The sequence below is a fragment of the Nannospalax galili genome, unplaced genomic scaffold, assembly GCF_000622305.1.
Source record: "Nannospalax galili isolate Female #2095 unplaced genomic scaffold, S.galili_v1.0 scaffold72, whole genome shotgun sequence".
NCBI lineage: Eukaryota > Metazoa > Chordata > Mammalia > Rodentia > Spalacidae > Nannospalax > Nannospalax galili.
Window position 1 is genome coordinate 8315969 of NW_008336933.1, and position 26761 is coordinate 8342729.

General features: G+C 42.0%; 1 protein-coding gene across 2 annotated transcripts in view; it reads left to right on the forward strand.

The window, feature by feature from the left end:
- F13a1 (coagulation factor XIII A chain) overlaps nucleotides 1-26761 on the forward strand; it is a 217020-nt gene that overhangs the window by 119763 nt on the left and 70496 nt on the right. For both annotated transcript variants that reach the window (XM_008831654.2, XM_017797775.1), the window contains 2 exons: nucleotides 11257-11431; nucleotides 13843-13981. In XM_008831654.2, the coding sequence (XP_008829876.1) occupies nucleotides 11257-11431; nucleotides 13843-13981 (314 nt within the window). The remainder of the gene's footprint in view (nucleotides 1-11256; nucleotides 11432-13842; nucleotides 13982-26761) is intronic.

The window sequence follows — 26761 nt, forward strand, 5'->3', positions numbered from 1 at the left end:
GGTTCAAACCAGCAACCCCCAGCACAGTGATGGTTGGGGATGAGTAAGCACACCGTTCGCCAGCCCACATCACCCCCATTACCTGGGGACACTCAGACGCAACAGGGAGTCTAGTCAAGCAGGGACTCATTTATTACAGGTATTACAGAGCTTATAAAGGCACCTGGAACTCCCTTCTCTGCCCCCCAGGGTGTATCTTAAGGATGGTCACAGGCTGATCATGCACTCCTCAGCAGTATGGAAGTATTCTTCAGACTTTCAAAGCAAGCCAGGCCGCGCATACAGTAACTTCCTTTCGGACCTATGCAAGGTGGGGCCTTTAGGTCCCCACATACCTCCCTTTTTATTTTTATTTTAAGGCCGGACTGACTTTATTTCACAGGTTACCCACCTCATAGGCAGCTCCCTGAGAAGAGATGGCTACCTCCTTCCTCTAATCTTATGCATTTTTGCCTGTCTTAGGTTGTGTCACCTCTGATCAAGCCTTGCCATCCATCTTTGGCTAAAAAAGCATCATGATTAAGGGCAGCCGTGTGGGTAATGCCAGCCCGTGACAGTCTTAGTCTCTGCCTAACTTGGTTAACCAAGCATGGGCAACCAGAGGGGGTCCTAGGGGAGTCTGTAATCATGAGGAGGTGGGCCATGGCAGTTCCAAAGGTCCTCTGTCGCTGAGTTATCTGGTAAAGACACTTAAAGATAAACATTATCAAGAGAAACATAGCAAGTCATGGCATAGGACAAGTTGAAATACTTCTGGGACCATGTACCTTTTAGCCAATCAGCCAGTTGTCAAAGAGGCTGACTGGCAATGAAGCCAAGGAACTGGGTCCTTCACCTCAGGTGGATATAAATAAAGAGAGGAATTTTGTCTCATGAACTATTGTCCATGGACCATCATGCTAGTCAGTCGGATCCTGGCCTACCCACTTAAGGTTTTTCGAAGGCACCCATATGGGGTTTGAATCTCCTGTAGGGTAGACACACCCAAAGCCTCGACCCATGGTTAACAATGGATCTGGTCCTCTCCATTGCCCGGTAATGGGGTCCTTCCATCTTACCTGTACCTCAGGTCTCTGCTCCTGTTGTCCCCAATGCTTCTGAAACCGGGATTCCAACTGATTTTTTTGAAAATTAAGAACATTAATAGTGACCCAACTGTTGGTGGGGGCTTATTCCCCCTTTTTGTTTTTGTAATTTTTAGGTTTTGATGGTTGCAAAGCACTGGAGAAAATGGGGCTGAGCATGTTTAGACTTCTCTCCTGTATGAGTGGTAGCCCAACAGGCATGTGAGAATGTGTTGATGGACACGAAAATATACTTAAGCTTTCCAAAAGAAGCGTGGTGTGTGACATCCGTTTGCTATAAGGAATTGGGCTTGAGTCTCCTGGGGTTTACCCCTGGCTGTTGCAGAGGTGGTACCTGTACACAATAAGCCATCTTGTCTGCCTCTGCATTGCCTTGGGATAAAAGCCCAGGCAATCCTTGGTGCCCCCTAAGATGCTGTAAGAAAATAGGGGCTTCTCTCTCTCTTTAAGGAGCGAATGAGTCTGAATACTGTCAGAAAGCAATGGCCATGAGTTCCTTGAATTGAACTGCTTTTTGGTTTCTCCACATCTGCCCCAGTCAGTGAAAACATTGTAGGCTTTACTAAGGGCTCCCTCGGCCCGGGACTTGGCGAGTGCTGCTGCCAGAGCACTCGGGGGTGGGAAGGGTCGGAGCGGAGCCCCTCCCTGAGCCACATTCCCCCGCTCTGCCCACCCCACCCTTCTGCCCAGGAAGCTCTGAAGCTGGCCAGGACACACCCGAGGTGCCCCTTGTTACTTTGGCCGCTTTTGGTTTTACTTCTGTTGTATTTTTGCCTTCTTCCTCAAACCCTTCCCATGATTTCCATGTATCCCAGTAAAAACATTAGCCCCAAGTAGCCAGGGAGCCAAATGAATCGCCTCTGCCCAAACCTTTTGAGCTACGGGATCTGACAAATCCAATCCCCTGCTTTTAAGCATATCTCTCAGTGCTTTAAGCGCCGGGTCTTCAAACCTAAAATTCGTGTTACCCATATTTAGGGTCTTGCTTACCCCAAACCTCTCGATTGGCCCCAATCCGTTTCCCTTCTTTCTTCTTTCTTTTCTTCTTTTCACCTTCCTTCAAGCACCAAGCTGAGCACCAGTTGCCTGGGGTTTGAACCAGCGACCCCTGGGGAGGTGATGATTGGGAATGAGTAAGCATGCCATTCACCAGCCCATGCCACCCCCATTACCCAGGGACTCTCAGACTCAACGGGGAGTCTAGCCAAGCAGGGACTCATTTATTGCAGGTATTACAGAGCTTATAAAGGCACCTGGAAATCCCTCCCCAAGGTGTATCTTAAGGATGGTCACACGCTGATCATGCACTCCTCAGCAGTGAGGAAGTATTCTTCAGACTTTTAAAGCAAGCCAGGCTGCACCCCCAGTAACTTCTTTTTGGACCTATGCAAGGTGGGTCCCCACAGAGCACCAATGAGTTTCATTAGGGTTGTTTACAGGAGAGTGGGAGTTTGTTTACAGGGGTCTTCGCATCCACACCAGTGGCTCACCTATGCAAGGTGGGTCCCCACAGAGCGCCAATGAGTTTCATTAGAGTTGTTTACAGGAGAGTGGGAGTTTGTTTACAGGGGTCTTCGCATCCACACCAGTGGCTATAACACTGAAGAAAATTACTCTCCCTCACCCACCAACCATTGTCTGTATATAAATTCTTGGGATGAGGTGGGGGGCCATGAAGCCCCCCCCCACTTCCTTGACAGGGTGTTGACAGGTTTCATCTTGTAAAGATCTTGTGCAGGTAATCTGCTGTGATTATACTGTGATCAAGAGTACAACAGACAAGCCATGCCTGGAAGTCAGCATTCCACACCATTCTCTGCCTTCTCTGCTCTTATGTACTTTCTGCCCATTCTTCCACAATGTTCCTTGAGCCTTCGAGGAGGTGATATAAATGTTCCCTTTATGATTACATTCAACAGTCACTTTTTCTCTGTACTTTGACCAGGAGTCTCTGCTGTCACCATTGACCTCTGCAAAAAGCTTCTCTGATAAAGATGATAGTCACACTGTTCTGTGGGCACAGATATTTAGAAGGCAATTTCACAAACATATGCTGTACATTTAGCAAAAACAACAGCACCAACTTCTCTAGAACCTATGGCCTCACCAGCATGGCCATTTGACCAGGTTTACAGTACCAGGTATGAATTCCCTTTTGAGGAGCATATGTCAAATCCAGTCAAAAAGTGGTCAGTGACCCCTATAACAGGCTTGGGATTACTATACCAGTGTTCACTTCCAGCCTGTCCACTTGGTATTGTGTTCACAGGACCCACAGCTGATAGAACTGTTAATGCCAGTTCTCTCCCAACAGCTTGAACAGCACTTTCCATCTTTTTTTTTCACCTGACTTTTTTATTAGTTATTTGAGAATTTTACACAATGTGCTTTAATTCTGTTTGTTCTCCTCCCCCCAACTCCTCCTTGGTCCCTGCTTCCCATCCAACTTGTGTCCTCTTTTAACCAGTTCTCTCCCAACAACTTGAACAGCACTTTCCATCTTTTTTTTTCACCTGACTTTTTTATCAATTATTTGAGAATTTTACACAATGTGCTTTAATCCTATTTGTTCTCCTCCCCCAACTCCTCCTTGGTCCCTGCTTCCCATCCAACTTGTGTCCTCTTTTTTTTTAAACCCCATCAAGTCCAGGTTCCACGCCTGTATCCTCTTGGGCATGTGGCCATGCACTGGAGCATGGTCAACCTACAAGGGACCACACTCTGAAAGAAAGCTGACCCTCCTTCTCCCAGGATATATCCATTGCTAATAGCTCCTAAGCTAGAGCTGGGACATCAGGTTTCCTCCCTCCCCATCTTGGATTTTGTCTTTCTGGGGCCTGAATAGGTCTTATCCATGCTGTCACAACTACTGTGAGTTCACACACGCACCTGTCCTTTTGTGTCTGGAAAACACTGCTTCCTTGTAGTTATCCACCACCTCTGGTTCTTACAGTCTTTCTGTTCCCTCTTCCACAGTGATCCCTGAGTCTTGGGAGGAGAGGTTGTGATATAGCTGTCCCGTTTAGGGCTGAGCATTCTTTGGTTTCTTATTCTGTGCACCTTGACCAATCGATGGGTCTCATTTAAACCTGCAAAACCACTTGACTTCTCTCAAGAAGTAATTCAGGCAATCCATAAAAATTTAAAGAATAAAATTAAAACAAAATTCCAGAATACTTGTCTTCATTAAGATGCACATTATTCCCTTGTGTGCAACAAAGGACATTCCTTATCATCATGCATCAATGGCTATTCAGGATAGTTCCATGCCTTGGCTACTGTGAACAGTGCTGCAGTGAACATGGGACTTCAGGTGTCTCTTTGATGTACTTATTTCAATTCTTTTGTGTATATACCCCCACACGTAAATTAATGCATCCTAGAGTATTCTCTTGAATTACTTCCATACTGCTTTCCAAAATGGCTGTTAATTTACATTCCCACCAACGCTGTGGGAAAGTTCCCTTTTCTCCACATCCCCACTGGCACTTCCTAGTCATCCTTCAGATAACAGGCATTCTACAAGGTGTGAGACTACATCTCATTGTGGTTTGAATCTGCATTTCTTTGATGAATAGAGATGTTGGGTAGCATTCATTTATCTACTGGCCCTTCCTTCATCTTCGTTTGAGAAATTTCTGGTCACATCCTTTATCCATTTAGTAATGGGGTTGCTTGCTTTCTCTATCAGTTCCTTACACATTTTAGGTATTATGTTAGCCCTTGTGGTGGTTTCAGTGGAAGTATCCCCCATAGGTTTCAAGTATTTGAACACTTGGTTCCCAGTTTGTGGCACTGTTTGGGGAGGTATAGCCATGCTGGAGGAAGCATGTCACTGGAGGTAAGCTTTGCAAGTTCATAGTCCTCTTTCCCATGGCCAGTTCCTCTCTCTGCTTCCTGTGCCTGCCTGAAGATGTGAGCACTCAGTGCTGCCTCCTGACATGCCTCCCTCACCGTGATGGACTCTTAACCCTCTAGAACCATAAACCCAATAAAAGTTTTCCTTTTGTATGTTGCTTTGGTCATTATTTTTTTATCACAGTAACAGAAAACTAACTAATACAGGCCTGTTAGATGTATTACTTGTAAATTTACCCCAAGCCATGGGTTGTCTTTTCATCTGCTAATTGTTTCCTTTGCTGTTATAGCATTCATTTATCTGTTTTGCTCTCATTACTTGTGCTTTGGGGTTCCTATTCAATAAATCGTTGCCAAGATGTATGTTGGGGTGCTTTCTCCCTGTGTTTTCTTTTAATAGTTTTATAGTTTTTGGTGCTATGGCTAAGTCTTTCATCCATTTTGAATTGACTGTCGTATATTGTATGAGTCAAAATGGACACTATAAGTGAACTAAACCAGGCACAGAAAAATGCTATACACTCTTACTTACATATTGAATCTGAACAAGTTGCTCTTACGGAAATATAGAATAGAAAAGTACTTAGCAGAGACGGAGAGTGGGGCAGGGTTGGGAAAAGGAAAGACATTAGTATGTTTTATTACACTGCTTTCCAAGGGACATCTATTTATATTCATCTCAGATAGAACTACAGACAAAAGAAATGATTCCATTCAAGTTCAGCTTTGCAAATCTGTGAAGTTTGCAGGGCTGCTTACAGCAGTGTGAGTGACTCAAGCAGCCATATCACCAAAAGGTGCCATTCCAGGGCAGGTGAAGACTCAGAAAAGTTGCTTCACTGAGGTCCCCTGCACAACTTGCAGGCAGCAACTCCCACAATTATTTAATGCTTGTGTTCTGCTTATTATTCCTTTATAGATGTATAATTTCCAAGTTTTCCCCCAATCCATGGATTGTCTCTTCATCTCAGAGAAGTGCTTTGTGAGTTTTACAAGTTTTGTGAAGTTTTTGAGTCTTGTGAGCTTCTTTTCGCACATGCACATCCAGTTGCTCCAGCCCCTTTGTTGAAAGGATAGTCTCTTGTCTATGAAATTTTTTTGCAAATATGTAAAAAATTAGCCAACTATATTTGTGTGGATTTATTTCTGTGTTCTCTATTTGCTCCATTGATCTATTTGTCTGTATTTATGGCAGATGGCAACATGCTATTTAAAGAACTGCATTTAATTATATTCAAATCCTCTTTAAATTTCATTTGATTTTGTTAAGTTTTACTTTAACAGAAGAAAAACTTTTAACAGATGAACTTGAAACTTCAAATAAATGTTTCTTCATAAGAGATATCATTTCCTAACAGATTCTTCCAAAATTATTGAAAAATTATAAAACCAATTAAACAAAAGTAATTATCCACTTTTAAATTACATTTTAATTTTAGATGGTATCAATTAGCTCCAAGAGACCAACATATTAAAAGCCTAGTGTTTTCTCCCTCCACTTGCATATCTAATTGTTCTTACAGTGATTATTGTTCCTACATTAACAACTTTTCAAATTCATTCAGTAACTATAGTTCCCCAAAAACTCATCTTGCATGGATTTTTCTCACTACACAGTCTTGTACCACAATCTCTGAGCCTGGGCTGTTTTGGCTTTGGTTCTTGGCTATTTTGTTGCCCTTTTGCAGGAGTTTATAGTGGACATTATGTTCTCTGAGCTCCTCATGTCTGAGAAGTTATGATGCTTACCCCTACCCTTGTACGTCATGCCATACCTGATATACTTAAGACACCTTTCTCTTAGAATGATGTAAATATTGATTAGCAATGTTTTGTCACTGAATGGTACTGTGGAGAGATCTAAAGACAGCCTGAGTCCCTCAGTGTTTGCTGATTTTCTTTTCATTTGTCTAAATGACTGAACAACTTTTTGTCCTAAAGTTTAAGTTGAATATGATTTCTATGTATGGAACCTTTATCAAATTGCCATAGGATGAAGAGTGCTCTGTCAATGTATAGACTGACTGTTTCCCTGTTAAGCCAAATGTTCTGTTATGACCAGACCTTTAATTTCATTTGGGGAGTTCTTTATTTTAAGGGCACCGATTATCCTAAAGTTGTGTCATTTACGTCTTTGAGAGCCATTAGCTTTTAACTTCTGCTGTCTTTTTCACTGACATTGTCTTGATTATCTGAAGTTGTCATTGGTTTACTTTTAACAGTATCTGCTCAGTATCTTAAAGTTAATGATTTACTATTAGTTGTGTGATGATATTATTTGGTCATCAATTTGCTCCCTTGGGTCAGTAATCTAATAGATTGTAAGAAAATGCTTTATGCACCTTAATTTTCCTCTATGTATGATTCTTTTGTCCTCCTCCTCCTCTCACTCCTTCTTTTCCTTACAATTTCTTTCTTCTGCTTTACTTATGAAGTTTGTCTTCAGGTAGCTTGTGTGCACTTCTCAATCTAAGATGAACTCTGTTTCTCCCCAGGCCTACAGTTTTCAGGGCAGTGTTCTTTATTCTATCCACTCTAAAACACACTGAGACACTGGAGCAAGGTCGGGTGATAAATTGAGGAGGGGGTAATCTTTGCTGGTACACTGTGTTCTGCTTCTTCTATTAAGATTCCGTTAACATTCTCATGCTAGAGCCATAGCCCTAATTAAAGGATATCTCATTCTCACGGGAAGATATTCATGAACATTCTATCATTTCCATATCATGGTCACAAAATATCTGCCTTTTCTTTTTAATATGCAACCCTTTTTTACCGATTTCTCCACAGAAATTGTTACCACATCTTTGGTCAGAACAAGGAAAAGATCAGTTTGAAAGATAAATTAAAAATTGCAGGGTTGTGTTGATTCAGCAATCTCCTTCTGAAAAGCTGGTGGTTACATTGGCTGGCTGCCTCCATGCTACACTCAGTCCTTCTGCTTCTGCTCCTGGAACTCGGTGTTGAAGTCTGTTGCATCATGTTACACCACTGATGTTGTTGATAGTAACTTTTGGAGGATCTGCTTTTTCCTTTGTCCAATTCTGTGGGCATTATGAAAAGGAAATTTAATATAACCATACTGAAATTGAAGGGCATGTCTAGTCTGTAGTCCTTGGCTCATATCATGTGTTTGATCACCAGTGACTTAAGATCGAGCATCCTATTCTGCCCCTAGTCTAACCTTGAGTCCATAATAGGTTGTTACAACAGTCAGTTCTAGCAAGAAAAGACCCAGCATGCCCTTGAATTGTCCCCCAAGCATATTTTGTTGTCTATAAATGGATATTTTACTTTAACCCTTTTCCTCTGTCACTGAAGACGTATCTCTTTCAGTGTCTGAGCTCCTTAGAAATCAATATTCTAATTAGAAAATAGTAGCTAATCTGTCCAAATGCTAATAAAGCAGAATTGTGATTTATCTAGCAACAGGGGCAGCACTTAGCATTAACAATTAAAAGGTCTGCAGGGAAGAGAGCAATTTTTTTTTTTACTCTTCTCTCTAACTGATTGGATTCAGCCCTATGCTATTAATAGCCCTTCAAATTAATGACCATCTACCTGAAAAATCAGTCATCAGAACCACAGTTTAGGAACATTTGCCTCTGGGAGTCATAGACCCTATTCTATTTCTCAACAACAGGAACTTATAGTATGAATTCAAACTTTATTCTACCTAGCCACAAAGACCAAATCATACCACAGACGCTCTTCAGGCTCCATTTTAGTAGGCACAAATTTTATGATTATTTAATTCATTTGCAAGTACAAGCTCTTCAGGAACAGAGCTAGAATGGTTAACTGAAGTCAGAGTTCACATCAAAGACTTGCTTTACAATCAAATTTCTTTAAGAAACTTCCAAAGTATATTTTTTCTACATTGGACACATTAACTGGGTATTCGGTAAAACTCTTCACTCTAACCCGACTGGACACAAAGTCAGAGGTAGAAAACAGCTTACATAAATCAAAGGTAATAACCATCTTCTCCACAGCACTCTGAAGAAGACTTTTTAGGAAAAGCAACTCAGTGTTTTGTCCTTAGTAGCACAAGATGTCTCAACATATTTTTTTTGCTAGTATCTTCCGTTTCATCGAATATTTATTACTTGCATAATAACCATATAAAGTCTCTGACCTTGACATATTATTTCATGACATCATACATTTAATCAACTCTGAATGACTTCTTTGGTCAGCTTGCACGCCATTTCCTTGGCAAATCCCCACAACAACAGAACCATCTTCCAATCCAGTCGGTTGTCTTCTCTTTGGGGCTCCTCTCTACCTGTATGTGCTTCTGTCTTCATCTCATCAAAATTTACTTGAACCTAAAATTATCTTCTCTTCTGTCTTCTGTCTCTCCCCAGGGACAAAGCCTTACACATATTCAATGTGCAATGCCTATGTGGTCATCAAACATAGAAGTGATTATTGAATAACTGCGGAGCATCAGCTCTTTGTTCCTACTTACTGGAATTCAGAAAGACAGATTTTTCATAGATTTAATTGTTTTCCAAGAAATCTTGAACCATTTCAGAATACAAAACTCCTTTCCGAACAAGCCCAGCCTGCCAAATGGAGAGGTCCTGGCAGGTGCTGACGCTGCACTGTTGGTTGGCGAGACAGCCAACACATAGAAACTCACTATGCTTTAATATCTCATCTACAACTTCCAAAATCCACATGCTTCAGAGCATATATTTGAAATCATTTGCTGATGTCTTTCCAGCATCACCCAGACCTGTGCAACTCAAACAAATGTACATACAAACCACCTGTGGGTCTTGCTTTAAAATGCAAATCCATATTCAGTAGGCTTGGGAGGAATTCGGCATTTCTGATGCACTCAGGGTGTGTCATTACTGCTGATCACCAGACCACTCTTTGAATGTTCCAAAATATACTCTCATGGCAATTATTCCAAGTGTTGAAGTAGCAATCAGTTTTCTATAAACTCCCACTGCCCCTCATCTGGACTCTGGTTACAATGAAGCATGAAAGCCATACCCATAAGGGTGAGTCCAGCAGTGGTCCAGAAAAAAAATTTTTTTTTCTTCTTGGCCTTAGTTTTGCTGTCTGAACAAGTCTTTGCCCCTGCACTTTAGATGAACTAGGTGAATGTATATCATTGTTTTCCCAAATATTCTAGATTGCCATGGTCTGCTTAAGTCTCTTCCATGTTGAAATATAATATCTCAGGACCTTTAGGTAAATAGAAATACCTTTTAACATAACTAAAAAACTAGGAGCTGGAATGTAGCTCAGTAATAAAGTACTTGCCTAGTGTGTGCAAGCCTGATTTGAACTCCAACTTTGGAAAACGTATATAAAACTTCAATCACAGCTATTTTTTTATTGTGTGTATGTGAGAGTATATGTGGTGTGTGTGTGTGTGTGTGTGTGTGTGTGTGTGTGGTGTATGTGCACTCGTGTGTGTGTGTGTGTGTGTGTGTGTGTGGTGTATGTGCACTGTGTGGGGGTGGGGGGTAGAGGCCAGAGGAGGATATCAGCTATCAGCTGTCCTTCCCTATCACTGTTTGACTTATTATTTTGAGAAAGGTCTCAAAAACCTAGAGCTAGGCTGACAGCCAGCAAGCCCTGGCAAACCTCCCGTCTCTGCCTCCCACAACACTGGGGTCAGAGGCATACATGGCCATGCTGAACTTTTTACATGGGTGCTGGGGATTGAACTCAGGACCTTATGCTAGGACAGCAAGTGCTCTTACTCACTGAGCCATCTCCTCAGCCCCAAGAGTATTTCTTCAGTGGAATTTAAAAAACAATTCCATGATGTACTTATGGGAATCTATTTTCTTATTAATGCTTAGAGGTTCCTATGGCAACGGGTGTCAATTTTTTCAGTTCATGGCATCTACCACTTACTATGGAAGTCAAAGCCAATTAATCCACTGATTCCTCATTTGTCAGTTGAGTCCACCTTCCACTAGCCCGATACCCCTTCCTAGCCTTTCCTTTCGACGATCTTCCTCCTCTATTCCCCATGTCATTGTAGTCAACACCAAGTGCCCAAAGTGAATCTTTTCCAAATCATATGAAAAAGACTCAGCTGTACCCTACTGTAATAATGTGCTGCTCAGGGGCAGCTTTGGTGATCAGGTCTTCCCTTTGCATACTTAGTTTTTGCATGATTTCTCTTGGTGACATAGTTGAGTTGAACAGGAGTGGCAAGTGTTCTCACTACGGAGGGCACGTGGGAGTCAGTAGAACCCTCAGTTTGCCTAGTGCCACGGTCTGGAGAGAATCCTTCTAATGACCTTTCTTCCTTCTTGCCTCTCATGGCCTCATTCAGGTGAATGCCAAAGATGACGAAGGTGTCCTTGTTGGCTCATGGGATAATATCTACGCTTATGGCATCCCTCCATCAGCCTGGACCGGAAGTGTTGACATTCTACTAGAATATAGGAGCTCTGAGAAGCCAGTCCGATATGGCCAGTGCTGGGTTTTTGCTGGTGTCTTCAACACCTGTAAGTATCCAGTAGAGTAATTATTTTTAATGTAAAGGCAATTCCACTTCAAGCCTATAACCTAGCAAGGAGACTCAGCGGCTCCTGTTGGCTCTATAGAATTTATGGGTGACTATTCTGGGATACAGTCAATGCATAATTAAACTTTACTGGGCCAAATATGCTCACAGTCTGACTGCAGAATCTTTATGGAAGAAATGATAGACTGTTTCCTACATAATCCATCACCCAGAGCAATGGACAGTTGAAGGGGCTAAGGAAGAAAGTAGAGGAAAGGATGAGTCATTAAAAACATTTCTTTTACAGGTTAAAGGAAGGAAAACAAAGTATTAAATAATAAGGGAAGACATATTCTGATTATTGGTTATTCAGAAGTTATGTAATATGCTGATCTTTTATTGATGAGATATTTTGTAAATACTTAAATTTTTGTCCTAACTATGAAATGGCTTGTGACAGGTGGTTTTATCTTCCTCTCCACCTATGAGTCTCCATGGCCCTAAGTAATTAGATAAAAGGACACAATAAGCTATCTTTTATCTCCCCCACTACCCTTCTGGTCCTTAGTCCACCCAGCATCTTATGCATAGAGCAGAACAGACAGAACAGAGTCAGTCTTTCAGCCTCATGCATCTTTCCCAAGTCTCATTTGCATTTCTGGGCCAAGTAATGTTATAGTCGATTCAGTAAATATTTTAAGAAAAACATTTATTCCAATGTGTCTTCATCATTGGCAACGATTTTCTTTCACACACCATTTCTACAACCTGGGAGAAACGTAAAGTTCAAGTCAGAGTGTCCTTTCTGCCTACTCATTATATAGAATGTTTTACCTAGTTAGCATTTTTTAATAAAGCCTTTTAAAAATGAGAGTTTGGAGGCTATTGGCGTGGGAAAGACTGTTTTTTAAAGTGATTGTAAAGCCCACCAATTAGCTCACAGTTGTAATAGTCTAGGACTTGGTCAATGTTCCATAAACAGAAATGATGTTTTGCTTCATTTGTTTTGCTTCCCTGTGGCACTGACTAAGAATTTTTCAGAGCCTTTTGAATATACTCAAAGGCTAAAGGAAAGTACATTCCCTGGGACCAGTAAAAAGCTAAAACACTAGTCTTCGGAAGGGGCTGGTCCTGATGTCAGCCAGAAGCCTGAGTGTCATGGTGAACTGAAGGTTTGAAGGAATCTCGCTCAGGACTCCCAAGCCAACGCAATGATGAGTAGCCATTCTCCTAAAATCATTCCAGAGAAAACAGACCCTAGTCCTCCCCACAGCTACAGTAGCAATGCCCTACCATCTCAATACTTTTGGGTTTAGAAAACACCTTACATCCATGTATGCTGTTTTCAGAGAGGCTGGATCTGTGCCTAAAAACAGGATTTGGTGGTAAATTAAGCAAAGGCAGATGTGCACTGTGAGGAGGTCATGATATGAGCAAATCTGAAGGGAAGTTGATGGCAGATGGAGCCAGACCCCAAAGTCAGTCTGAATAAGGCAGACCTGTGAACAAGTTCCCTTCTATAATAGTAGGAATTAGTGTCCAGCAATTCATATTAGAGTTCACCTGAAACAGAACATGATTAAAAGTGATTGTGCTGGTAAGACTGTGGATGAATAGAAGGTGCAGAGGAAGGGAATGGGAAGCCAGTGATGGTTGCCACCCTGTTCTATGAGGCTTAAGATCAAGTCACTTAAAGATCAGGACAGCAAGCTCTGCTAGACTCGCACTTGGACTTCCAAGGCTGTTCTCTTGAAAGGGGTGGATAGTCTTTGGTTTAAAAATGCTAAATTATTCTGAGGGAGGGAAAAAAGAGGCAAGCCAAGTCATTAATCTTAAAATTGTCAGCTGAATTATTTCCAATGAGCCCTGATGCCTTGTGTCCTGGGAGCCAGGGAGGGCATTTGGATTAAGCTTAATCAATAGATGCATATGGCAAGAGATGCACCCAAGTAATTTATTATCTAAGAAGTAAAATTAATCTGCCGTGTCACCCTGTACAGAGTGTCACAGGAGCAAATTCCATCCAGGAGGAGAAAGCCCCACTGAGGACCCACCCTGCACATTCCTAACTTCACGTGGGTTTTCTTTAAAAATGTGTTTTCAGGAACATGGTGTCAAGTGGACTAAATACTATTTTGATGACCCAGTGGGTAGACTCTAAACTACTAATAGTGTTGTTGGGCTTCTGTTCCAGTTGATCTTGCTGGCACCATCTTTAGTTCCAGAGGATCCCACAACACAGCAAGATATTTCTCTCCAGCCTGGGGGGCAGTGTGCAAGTCATCCCTCCTTCAGTCTGGAACATCTGAGGAAGGGCTTTTTCATGCTGGAAGGAAGAAAGCCCCACGGGGAAGCAGTTTTTGCAGTTTTGTTACATGGGTTGATGTCTCCAATGATGGTTCTCTCCTACAGTTTTGCGATGCCTTGGAATTCCAGCAAGAATAGTTACTAATTATTTCTCAGCCCATGACAATGATGCCAATTTGCAAATGGACATCTTTCTGGAAGAAGATGGGAACGTGAGCTCTAAACTCACCAAGGACTCAGTGTGGTGAGTTTGGTTTCCAATAGCACTGACTGATACCAGATGACATTACACACTTCCCATAAGACAGATTCTGCCAAGTGTTTCTCTCTATTTTAAGGATCATTCAATGTCATAGGCATACGTGTCTTATTGTCACAGACTTTTTAAGCTAATGAATGGGAAGAGTTGCTGAGTAGGCAATAAAACGCAATCACCTGTATGAGAGCAACCATCAAAACCAGACATAGCTAATACTCAAAGCTCGTTAGTTCCTATCTAGCACATTATACCATGGTTGATGAGGGATTGCAACCCAGTGCTCATATCTATTCAGCATGACCTAGGTTCCAGTCTCTGTGTTTGCACAATCTTATCTGCTTTAACAGTTATATCAGATGGGTGGTGTCAGATCCCCCATTTACAGATAAGGAAATTGAGGCCCAAAGAGGTTTGTTCAAGGTCACATATCTGGTAAACTGACATTAAATGTTCATCTCCCCTGGTTCTTAACCACACCCATTTTTTACCTCTGCAATACAGGGTTGCTCTTTGAGTATAGAGTTGAACTTGGCCTTGATTGTGTGCCCAGCTTTTGTTTAGAGATCAGGATGGTAACAAAGCTGACATTTCTTCCATACACCAACTACATACCCTGAACTGCTGTGCTGGAAGCTGGCCATCCTATAGGGAGTGTGAGCCCACAAAGAAATTGTGTTTTTCCTGGAGAACCCATCAGTCCAATGCAGTACTCTTAAATGAGGAAAGTGTCCTCAGAGTCCAAATGGGAAGGATATTTAGGAAGCTCTATATGGGAGGAAATGAAGACGTAATTTTAGCTGTCACCAGGCATTGAGCTAGGTGAAATTTCCAAGCCAAAACAGTGTCTCACAGAGTTGTTCTTTACAAGTAATAAAGCTGAAACAGTGTTGGTTGTAAAAGCGCCCGAATGGGGATGGTGGGAAGTTACAAGCTCATTTTTAGAGAAATTAAAAGTTAGAAGTACCCAAGCTCCTGTGTTGCAGACATGGATTAGCTTCAGAAAGAGCATTAACTCACCAGGACCCATAAGTGGCCATCGGAGAATGTTGAAAGAGGGAAATGGCTGAACTGCCCTGAACTAGCAGCAGTGAGTTACTGTGAATAAAAAAGCTTCTCATTTGAAGGAATGAGCTGAGCCCAGTGTAAGCTGAGAGCTTGGGCAAGACAAAGCCTGGACCCTGCAAACTGAACAGCAATTTAAAGAGCCATTTAAGCCCATGGAATTACAGCTAGTGGTCCTGTGTGTCTACTGAATGACAGAAAGAGATGGAATCATCAACCCCAAAAGCCCACTATGACAGTCCAAATGGCAAAAGGATATTTTGTGCTCTCTCTTCTCTCTCTCCCTCTCCCTTTCCGTCTCTGTCTCTCTCTCTGTCTCTGTCTCTCTCTCTCTCTCTCTCTCTCTCTCTCTCTCTCTCTCTCTTTGTAGGAAGCTGCAGTCTCCCAGCTCCTTGATCCAAATAGTACCATGTAAGTCTCCTGGGGAACTCACCAAACAACTCAACAAGGCCCTAAACATAGTTGATATGAAGTGGTCAAATGGATGGATCTTGCTGTTGTTATCTCTTTCTCCTTTTGATATCCTATTCCAAATTCTTTTCCCTGTCTCTGGCACCCCCAAGACCTTCAGGACCTTTCTCAGCTATCTGCCCAGCACATGGACTCTGCTTCCTGGCCACACACACACACACACACACACACACACACACACACATGTACGCATGCACACACGTAGGCATGCACGTACTCCCAATGCATGCACTGCCTCCGATTCTGCTGCCTTCCTCCACCATGGGCTCTCAGGAACTTCAGTGTATGGTGACTGGGAATCTCACCAACAGTGGCCTATGTTGCCTCAACATGGGACACACCTAGTCCCTGAGACAGGGACAAAGGACTGAGTCAAAGGCTTGACTCTTCTGCAGACCAACTGTTTGACCTTGGGCAAGGTAGATCATCTCTGTGCCTCTTTCCTCCTCTAAAGTGGAAATGACAGAATTCCCTATTTCACTCAGCACAGAGCTGAGTATAACAGGTGTCCAATGATGCCAGCTGCCATGATGCCTTCATTATTAGGCGCACAGCTGGAGTCTTGGGGAGGCAATATGTTGCCATCCACCAAGTACTTTGACGAAGTCAAAAGAGAGGAAAGCCCTATGTCCTGAGATGACTGATATTTCTATAACTTTGGAGTATTTTTAACGAAAAAACAGAATCTTACTGTCCCCTGCACAAACACCAATGCACTTTAAAAGCTGTGTGTGTTTCAGAAAGCCAGTGTGTGGCAAGGACTCTCTTTGAGTGAGGGACTGGTGGGCAGTCTCCAGGACACATCAACCAGGATGTGGTCATCACAGCCACACCCCATGTCAAGCTCTAGGTTGGGAGGTTACTTACTGTTTGGCTATGAGGAAATGACTTTACTTCTCTATGCTTTGAGGTCCCCATCATCAGAAATGGGGAGTCTTAGCAGATACCATTTTCTGGTGGGGTGACTATGGAAACTAAATGAGGTTATCCAGATAAAATGTTATCCAGATATCCAGGTGGAGTATCTCTAAACCAAAAATCCCAAATCTGAAATATTAAAAAATTCAAAACTTTTCTTTTTGGTCTTTTTGAGACAGGGTCTCCCTGTAGCCCCAGCTAGCCTGGAACTCACTATGTAGACCAGGCTGGCCTTGAACTCACAAAGATCCACCTGCCTCAGCCTCCCAAGTGCTGGGACTAAAGGCGTGTGCCACCACGCCCGGCTTACAAAATCCAAAACTTTTTGTGCACCAAATAACACATATGGAGAGTTCCACACCTGATCTCCTGTGAGAACCAGAAGCAAAACACTGCACCATGTAAGGCAATGTGTAGAAGCTCCTTTGAGATATGTGTATAGGACGTTCTTACATGAGACGTAGGTTAGTACATGAAACACAGCTTATTTTCAAGTCAGATTTGGATCCTACTCCCAAGATACCTTATTATGCATATGCAAATTTCCAAATTTGAAAAGATCCAGTATACCCCATACGTCTCCAGTATCTACACTAACTACAGGGGCAGGCCTGGTGCTGATTAAAGCAATGCTGGACACAAGGTAGGAAGGAGAGGCTAGAGTGGGGGTGGGACGGAGGGAGGGAGAGAGAGAGGGAGAGAGAGCTAAAGAATGGGTAAAATGATTGCTGGCCATCACCTCACTACTCAGAGATAAGAGTCAGAGTCATGTAGACTGGCAACACATGGCCTAATGGCCTAATGAATTTCCTAGCACAGGTCAGGGAGGTTCAGAGAGCTGGCTCAGGACTGTTTGAAGGGTTGGTGTGCTCAGATCATTCCAAAAACCAATTGACACTGCTTGGTTTTCATCTGTTGATGCTTCTCTTATAGTCACAGAGTATGGGAGACTGGCAGCTCAATTTCTTGCTTCCTAGATTTCCACCTTAGTCTTTTGTGTAGTAGCTATTCCCTCTGAGAATGCCTACAGTACGTATAGCCTCTGGGGGAGGTGGCACGAGTGACAGTGGGCAATTTGATAAAACTGCTGGCCCAGTGCTTTACTGTCGTTCAGACAGAGAGGGAACATAAGAGCCCCTTGAGGAAGGAGAGTTGGCTCATGCTGGCAGGCAAGGGACAATGACAGTTTCATTGTGCCTTATGAGAGCCATTTGGCCATCTCATTATACAAAGGTCACACTGGGAATAGAAACAATTTTAAAAGACAGGGCTGCTGCCACTTATTGGGGTCATGAAGGTATTTGAGTACAAGGTTTCCCTCCTGCTTGGTGTAAGTGTTGCCCCGTGTCCTTTGGCTCGAATGAGTGGAATTTAGTTTGATGAATCTAGGTGGAAAACTGTGCCCTTCTCGGCATTTTACCCATCAGAATGTAGCTCCCGACAGGGGAGCAGTGTCTGATCTCTTATTTTTGTTTATTTTACTTGTATGTAACAGCACGCAGGTCACAGAGCTAGCACTGAATAAATGGTATCGGCTGGGAAAATAGAAAAATGCTAACAAAATGTAATAAATACCATCTCATCATTCTGAGAAGATTTATTGCACATAACTATGTCCAAACATCAGATGCTGAGGTTGCCCAGAGAAATTAATCAGGGTCGTTTCCCTTGAGAAGCTCTGCCAGTGTTCCTAGGGAGACAAGGCACATAGAACACTCCGTACAAAACGTAAGAAGGGTCAAAATGTGCACCAGGAATCAGAGAGACCAGAGGAGGAATTTTCTTCCTAAGCCCAGGGAAACAGGGCTGCTCCCATGTGAAGTGGCCATGGAGTCAAAGCCATTATCTCCCTATAAGCTCCTGGCTGTGCTGTTCAAAGATGGAAAGCCTGGGAAATGTTCTTCTCAGCCCACAGATGAAACTCGGGCTATGTCCTTAAAGGTCCAATGGCTGAACTGAGATGGCCACACATCAGTCTACTTCAGGGACCAGGGAGGCGGGGATAGCCTCGAACCCACTGAGCATGGGTTATTATGACCACGGGTGCTGAACACTCAGTCCAGTCTTGCTTATATGACGAGGCCTTTTGTATGTCTTAGAGGATCCAACAGTGTCCCTCTTAGATCCAGAAGTTTTGCTATCCACTGACCATTGACTCTTTGTTTCTACCTCCGAAGCTCTCCTTTCAGTATCTCCTTCAGCCTGCTCACCATGCCCCTTAGGGCCACTTAGCACAGTGGCCCTAAGTTACCATGGTTTCAGTTACAGTTGCTAATTTTTTGATGAGTTAAAAGCAATCTGTATTCAGTAGAAACAACTTCAGTTTTTGAAGTTGATCTTTTCCAGGGCTAGAGAGATCTAAGATTCCCTCATGATCCTGGTCTGAGGCAGCAAATCATACCTCTGGGTCTGCCATGCTGTCATAAGGGGAAAAGGGCCCACACTTCACAGTATGCTGGGGTTAAATCGATGTGTGGTTCATTCGGTGCATTAAATGCATTTTCCATTTTGACATTTCCAACCGACAGTGGTGGATGATTTCAAATGATGAGGGTTTTCTAGAACAAAGGTAACAGAATGCTTAAGTTACAAGTGTATATTGTTAAAGGAGATTTACAAAAAATGGCCAAAGGATGTTCAATACTGTGACACGACATGGTCAAAGCTTATGCTCAAGAACCACACATCTAGTTACAAAAATCATCTCAAAAATATAATAATTTAAGGTATGGTTACAGTTTGTGTTGAGCTACATCCTTAGCTGTCCTGAGCTGGGTGCCTCTGGCCTATAGGTTTGGCACACCTCACACAATTGGGACTGAGTAGTCCAACAGTGCCCATGTGAGTGCTGGAGAGTCTGAGAACATGGTAGTTGCTCACTTCACAAAACTGGATGCCTCAGCAGTCCCAATCTGATACTGAAGGGCTGGAGGATTCCTGGAGAGTTGCTGCTTCTCAGTCCACATTGGATGGCAGGAGTTAGACGCTGATGTCAGCAAAGGTTAGCAGCAACAGAAGAAAAAATGAGAGCAGCACAGTCACCAGCAAGAAGGGAAGGCAGCAGCTGCTTTGTTCTGGGGCCTTTATATCCTCGCTGGAAGGTGCCATCTACTCTAAGGAAAGGTCCTCTCTCCTCAGTTTTCCTTCCTGGAAGTGCTCTCACAGACCAGCCCAGATGCATGTCTCTCAGCTGATTCCAAATTCTGTCAAGTTGACAAGATGAACCATCACAGATGGATTTATCTAGACATAACCCTATTATAAGTGGAGTGTATATAGTCCTCTAGAGAAAACTAGAATTTCCAGTGACCTACAGAAGCAGCTCTGTCCTTGTTAGCAGGCATGAAAAGGTGTAAGGTGACTGGGCACAGCTGGGCTCTGAGGCCCAGGAGCTGATAGCATTGTTTCCAAGCCCAGCACACTAAAATTGCTAACCAAAAGTGCCAGGAGGGTCTTTATTTCCTATGCTGTCTTTTCATCTGAAAGTAAGGAGGCTTAGTTAAGGCAGCTTTTCTTTCATTTAATTTCTAAAATAATTGTGAACTAGCTAATTTATATTATCACTTTCAGTTCATAGTTGCAATAAACTTAGTATTTAGTGAGCAATCCAAGTACTAAGAAATCACAAGTTTTAGTTTGGTATTATAGGAAAACATCAAAATCAAAAAAAATATTTTAATATTTTCTCTCTCTCTCTCTATCATTAGGTAGGTGACCTTGGGCAAGTTACTCAACTTCTCTGTACCTTTATATTTTCATGTGCAAATTTGTAATTTAATTATTTTATTTTATTATATGAGTGTTTTACCTGCATATGTGTGTGTATGCCAAATGAGCACAGTGTCTGTGATGGCCAGAAGAGGGAGTCAGATCCCCTGGAACTGGAGTTATAGATGGTTGTGAGCTGCCATGTGGGTGCCAGGAACCCAAACCAGGTCTTGATTTGCAAGAGCAGAAAATAATCCTTCTAATGGCTGAGCCATCATCCCTCCAGCCCCCAAAGGCCAAAACAATAGTTTAGTCTTAGCTATAGAGTCCTCCCCAATTTAAAAATATTCTATTTTTAAGATGCTACAGAGGTCTTCTATCCAGGCATTTCCTATAGAATTGGGCATTTTTCTGCCATTTGCTTTGTGTGAAGATTTGCTCATGCACATGGCCGGATTGTGATCCACTTGCTCACATATAAGGGCCTCTGTGCAAACTGGCTTCACGTCGGCATCCCTGGAGGAAAGAAACAGGAAGCAGAAGCAACACAGAGAATTGTTGGCAATTGTTTAGCCAGCTTCAGTGCATCCATGCCTAGAGTGCTGAGTCATCTTCCGTTTTAATCACTGTCTGTGGAAAACAGAATAGTCTGAAAATAAATTCCAAATAAAATAGCATAGAAGAAAAATTTTGGATATAGACTTAGCTGTTTAAAGATATTTGAGGGTTTGTAAAATTATCCCACAATGTACCCAAGTTACTAATTCTGAATGGTTATCCAAGATGTTTGTTTTCAAACATTATCTTAACCATATTTTTGGCCAACTCATTTTTATGAAAGTCAGCAGGAGCTAGACCACAAATTCTGTCATTTTCAGACTGGGAATATACACTGAACACATATCAGCATGCTGAACAGAGGACTTGAAGTCACTCTCCAAAAGATAAAAATACCTCATATTTGTGGTCTATATTTTTGCATCAGCCTCTGCTGGAAGTGACAGCATGTTTAACATAGGCAGCCCTTTAATAGCCTTCCCAGAGGTTTCTGTTAACCCCATTTAAGGAAACAGGCACAGAACTTACCCAAGGTCCCATTCAGTAAGTATGAGAAACTGAATTACAAACCCAGGGGCCTGAGCTGAGAACCCCTTCTTTTTTGTATAATATCCAACAAAATCCATTCTTTTTTAATATTTTATTAGAACTGGGATTAAGGACAGTTTGTAGCCACCATGTGGGTGCTGGAAATCAAACCCAGGTCCTCTACAAGAGCAGTCAGTGCTCTTAACCATTGAGCCATCTCTCTAGCCTCAAAATCTACTCTTTTAAAGGGCACACTACAGACATTGTGACTATCTTTACAGTGTTGGGCAACCATCACTACCCAGTTCCAGCATATTTTCATCACCTGGAAAAGTAACCTTCCCATCCCTCTAGTCCCTGAAAGCCACTAGTCTACTCTCTGCCTCTGCGGAATTGCCCAATATGGACATTTCACACACATGGAATCATACTTTGCAGCCTTTCATGACTGACTCCCTTCACATAGCCTGATTTTCACAGCTCATCTACATCACAACACACACCAATAATTTACTCCTTTTAATTGATGAATGACACTTCCTTGTATGGACAAAGCACATTTTATTTATCCATTTATCAGCTGTATATTTGAATTGTTTCCCTTTTTGACTATAAAGAATAATTCCACTCTGAACAACCATGCACATCTTTAATGTGAGCATATGTTTTTAGTTCTCTTGGATCAGACTTATCTGGTCATATGGAAACTCCATGTTTAACTTTTGAGATGCTGCCAAGTTGTTTTCCAAAGCGGCTCCACCATTTTCCATCTTATCAACAGTACAGGAGGGCTCCAACTTCAGATTCTTGCCAAAGTTATTTCCTGGAGTTTTTTTGTTACAGTCTTCCTAGTGGGTATGAAGTGATGTCTCATCTTGATTTCAGTTCTCATTTCTCTAATGACTGACAGTGTTGGATGACTTTTCTGTTTTCTTGGCCATTTGCTTATCTTCTTTGGCAAAAATTGCTGTTCAAGCACTTGTTACGACTGGGTTATTTCTCTAATGCTGTTCTGTAGCCTTTATTTACATATTCTGGATGGGAGTAAATATTTCTAATCGCTTGGGTGTCTTTTTCACTTGATTAGTGGTGTATTTTAAAGCAGCCAGAATTTTAGTTTTTATCAAAACTAATTTTTCTATTTTTCCCTGGCTGCTTATACTGGTATTATGTACAAGAAATTATTGCATAGCTCAAGGTTACAAAAATTTGTTGCTCAGTTTTCTTTGAGATTTTCTAATTTTAGATCTCATATCTAGGTCTAGGTCCCATTTAGAAATGTAAATTTCTAGAATAAAGTAAAGAAAGAAGGAAATAGGTAGGAAACTAAGAGTCTAAAATTACCTTCATCTAAAATTACCTACATGAAACGAGTCTCCTTCCTGGTGCTGTCTTAAAGGTTCTCTCTGTCTTCATCTGTCAGTAGTTTGGCTGTGCTGTGTCTTGGTGTAGCTCTGTTTGAACTTATGCTACTTGGAGTTCCTGAATTTCTTCAATGTTATAATCGTGTTCCCCATAAAGTTACTATCCTAGTACTATTCAGATAGCCTTCCTGCCGTTTTCTTTCCTCTCCCTGAAAGATTCTCGTATGAGTATGTTGATACTTGATATATCGCACAGATCCTGGGACTGTGTTTCTTTCTCTTTATTTTTCCCCTTTTGTTATTCAGACTGTGTTATTTCTGGTGGCCTGTCTTAAAGTTCATGAATTCTTCTTTCTGCCCATTCAAATCTACCATTGAGTTCACCTCTACTGAATTTTTTATTTCAGTTACTGTTCTTTTCAGCTTCATAATTTCTATTTAGTTTCTTTTCAGAATTTCTGTCTTTTCGTTCTATTTGGTGAGACATCATTCTGATGTGACCCTTCCTTCTTTGTACATATTTTAAAGAGTTGGTTTAAAATCTTTGGCTACTAATATCTTGACACCCTTCACTACAATTTCTCTAGGATGGCAGCTTTCTCTTTTCTATGACTTTACTTTCTTGCTATATGTGTTTGAATATATGTGTCTGTAGATGTCTATGTGAATGTGTGTATATACACTTTAAAGTTTTGTTTAAAAGTGGATGTTTAAAATAATATAATGTGGAAACATTCAAAAAAACCAATTTCTTGCTCCCAGTTTCTTACTGATATCTAATGTTTTTGCTCCTGCTCCTTTATTTAGTGATTGTCTTGAACTAATTCTGTAAACTATTATTCCTTGTCATATGTAGCCACTGAAGCCCACACTAAATTGGCTTAGTAGCTAGATAATAATTGGATAGAGATTTCTTTAGAGTTTTCCACGGCTCGGCTAAGATTCCTGATTATGTGGTAGAAATTGTAGCCTGAGCGGGCATTTAGAGTTCAGACATATCCTTCACTTGGTGCTTGAACTGAGCCTCAGGTCAAATAGAGACAAGAGGTGGAGGCCTTCTTGAAGTTTCCTTGAGCACGCTACAACCCCGTATGTGTGTGATCACCTAGAATCCTAGGAATGTGTTGGGGTTTTCAAGATCCTCCATGAAAATTTTTCTTCTTTTTCATGTCTTTGTGTGGAGGGGGGTGAATGTTTGGATGCTTGTTAGCATGTGTGTGGGAGCACAAGTGTGTGTGGGTGCACATGAGGTTGGTATCAGGAAACTTCTTTTGTCACACTTTTTGAGGCAGGATCTCTCAGTAAAATTCCGAGTTCACTGATAGGGATGGTCTAGTCAGACAGCTTGATCCAGGGCATCCCCTGTCTCCACCTTGCAAGGCCGAAATTGTAGACAGGCTGTCACCCCCACTCAGCATTTACATGCGTTCTGGGGATCTAAGTTTTCATCCTCTTCCTTGCATGGCCAGCTCTTCAGCCACTGAGCCATCTCCCTAGCCCAACCCAAGTTTACTTTTGATGTCTAACAATGGCTTCTAATATTGAAAACTGCCCTGTTGTCCTAGTTTCTTTCTACTGCTATGATATAAACACTGACCAACTTGGGAAGGAAAGGATTTATTTCACATTCAGTTTAGAGTTCATCATTGAGGGAAGCCAAGGTAGGAGCTCAGGGAAGGAACTGAAATAGGGACCATGGAGGAAAGCTGATTACTGGCTTCCTCCCTTGGCCCCTGCTCAGCATGCTTTCTTGTACAACACAGGACCACCTGCCCAAGCTGGCACCACCTGCAGTAGGCTGGGCCCTCCCACATTACTCAATAACCAAGAAAAAGCCCCACAGGCATTACCACAGACCAGTCCAATAAAGATAATCCCTCAGTTGCAGTTCCCTCTACCCAGCTGTGTCAAGTTGACACCTGAAGCAATCCAGAACACCTATGGATAGAACTATTTGTACTAAGTGATCACTAAATCAGACAAATGAAAACAAGCCTTCAATGTGGAAATTTTCAAGGAGCTTCTAGAAAAGTGAAACAATAGCAATCCCATTTTCTTCCTTTCATTGAGCTTCAAGGCTGTAAATTTTCATAGCTATTGAGGCTTTTTTCAAGACTGCTGGGAAAATAGGGATAGTGAGGTAGAAATAAATTAACACCTTATAAAGCACAATATTCATATTGAGATTTATCTTCCTTCCTTGAAAGAATACTGCTTAGATTAAGTCCTGTGTTCATTGCAAGAGTTTTAGAAAAATTGGTTTCTGTCACTTCTGGTAATAATCATTCCCATTCTATAAGTGTTTTCCAGAGTCCATTCTTAACAATCTTAAATCAATTCAAATGGAGGAGTCCACCCAACCCCTCAGTGGGGTTAGATTTTCTAGGGATATTTTTAGCATCTAATGTAGCCTTCTTTAAAAATAATTAATAAAAATATTTTTATTGAGTTTTTGTGCGTTTCATATATTAAATCTTAATCAAATCCCTCCCCCCATCCATGCTCTCCCATAACCCTCCCATCACTGACTTTCATGTACTCTGTCATATATGTTAAGTACTATCTGGTCAAGCATTTTACCCAGATGTCCCTTGGTGCAAGTTCATCCACTGAAGTCTACAGTCACTCCCTTAAAGATTTATTCTCCCTCGGGCTGGAGAGATGGCTCGGCGGTTAAGAGCACTGACTGTTCTTGCAGAGGACCCAGGTTTGATTCCCAGCACCCACATGGCATACTCCCCCAACTGGATGTCATGCATTCTGTCATATATGTTAAGGCCTAACAAGTCAAGCTTTTGCACCCAGATGAGCCTCAGTGTTAAGTTCATCCACTGGAATGTAGTCAGCCTATCTAGAGACTGTCCTTTACAAAAGATGTATTCTCCCTCATCTAGCAGTAATCAGTTGCCAATAGTTCTTTGGCTAGGATTGGGACCTGCTATCCATTTCCCCCCTTCCATGCTGGGTTTTTGTCTGAATGAGTCAGCGTGTGTCTTGTGCATGTTGTTATCATTGTTGTAAGTTCATAATGAGCAAGTTCCCAGAGGCCTGAAAGCCTCTGTTTCCTTATGTTCATGCACCACCCTGGCTTTTACAATCTTTCTGTCCCCTCTTTTGTAATGGCCCCTGAGCCATGGGTAGGTGAGGTTTAATATAGGAGTCCCATCCAGGGACATGCATTCTGCAGTGTCTTGCTCTCTCAAACTTAGCCAGTTTTGGTCTTCTGTGGGCATCACACTTGTAAGAAGAAGCTTCACTGGGGAGAGTTGAGGGATGCACTAGTGTTCTCTCCACTCCCTGTTCTGCTATGTTCAATGAGCCTTAGGTGTAGAGGTTCCACGGTAGATGTGTCACTGAAGGCTGTACATTTCTCAGATGTATATTCTCTGTGTGTGAACAGTTGTGGAGCCCTGTAACAGCCTCCCATCTATTGCAAAAAGAAACTTCTTTGATAAATGGTATACTGTATACTTGTCTGTAAATTCAGGATCCATATTCAGCATACAGCAAGAAATTCCATTTGTCTAGAGATATGACAGAGAGAGGGCTTTCTCTCAGATCTATGACCTCTCCTGCCATGTGTATTTGGCCATATTTACAGTGCCACCCATTAAGAGGGCTTTAAGTCCAATTAGATAGCTGTTGATTAGCCCATAGATAAAAGTGCCACTACTGTACCATTTGAGGTAGTTTGCTATGCCAGTCACTGTGGTCATCATGCTTTACAGCTGGGTTGGACCATTGATTGATTTTTCTCCCTTAGCAGCTTTCATAGTATCCTCTAGAACTATGAGAGTTAATCTGGGGAGAGAAGGCTTCCAGGTTTGTTCCAGTTCAATTGCTCTAAGTCCTGTGTCCAAAGTATGTACTGTCTTCAGCAATAGGGTCTTGCCTTCAATTTCTGGGGGGCAATCAAGGACTTGGCAATAGCCTATGTTATTTTGAAAGTCTCTTAGACTACTATGACCAACAGCTTGAAGGGAGGTTTATGTTGTCTGGTACTGTGTTCTTGTTGTATAGCTTTCAGATATACCCATGCACTCATGTTCAGACACTATATGTGTATTTTTCAAAGGGGGGGGGTGTTGAGTTAGTACATTTCCCTCTGGCTTTTTATACCACCTAAGCTTCATTTATCTCTCCTCTCTCTCGTTCT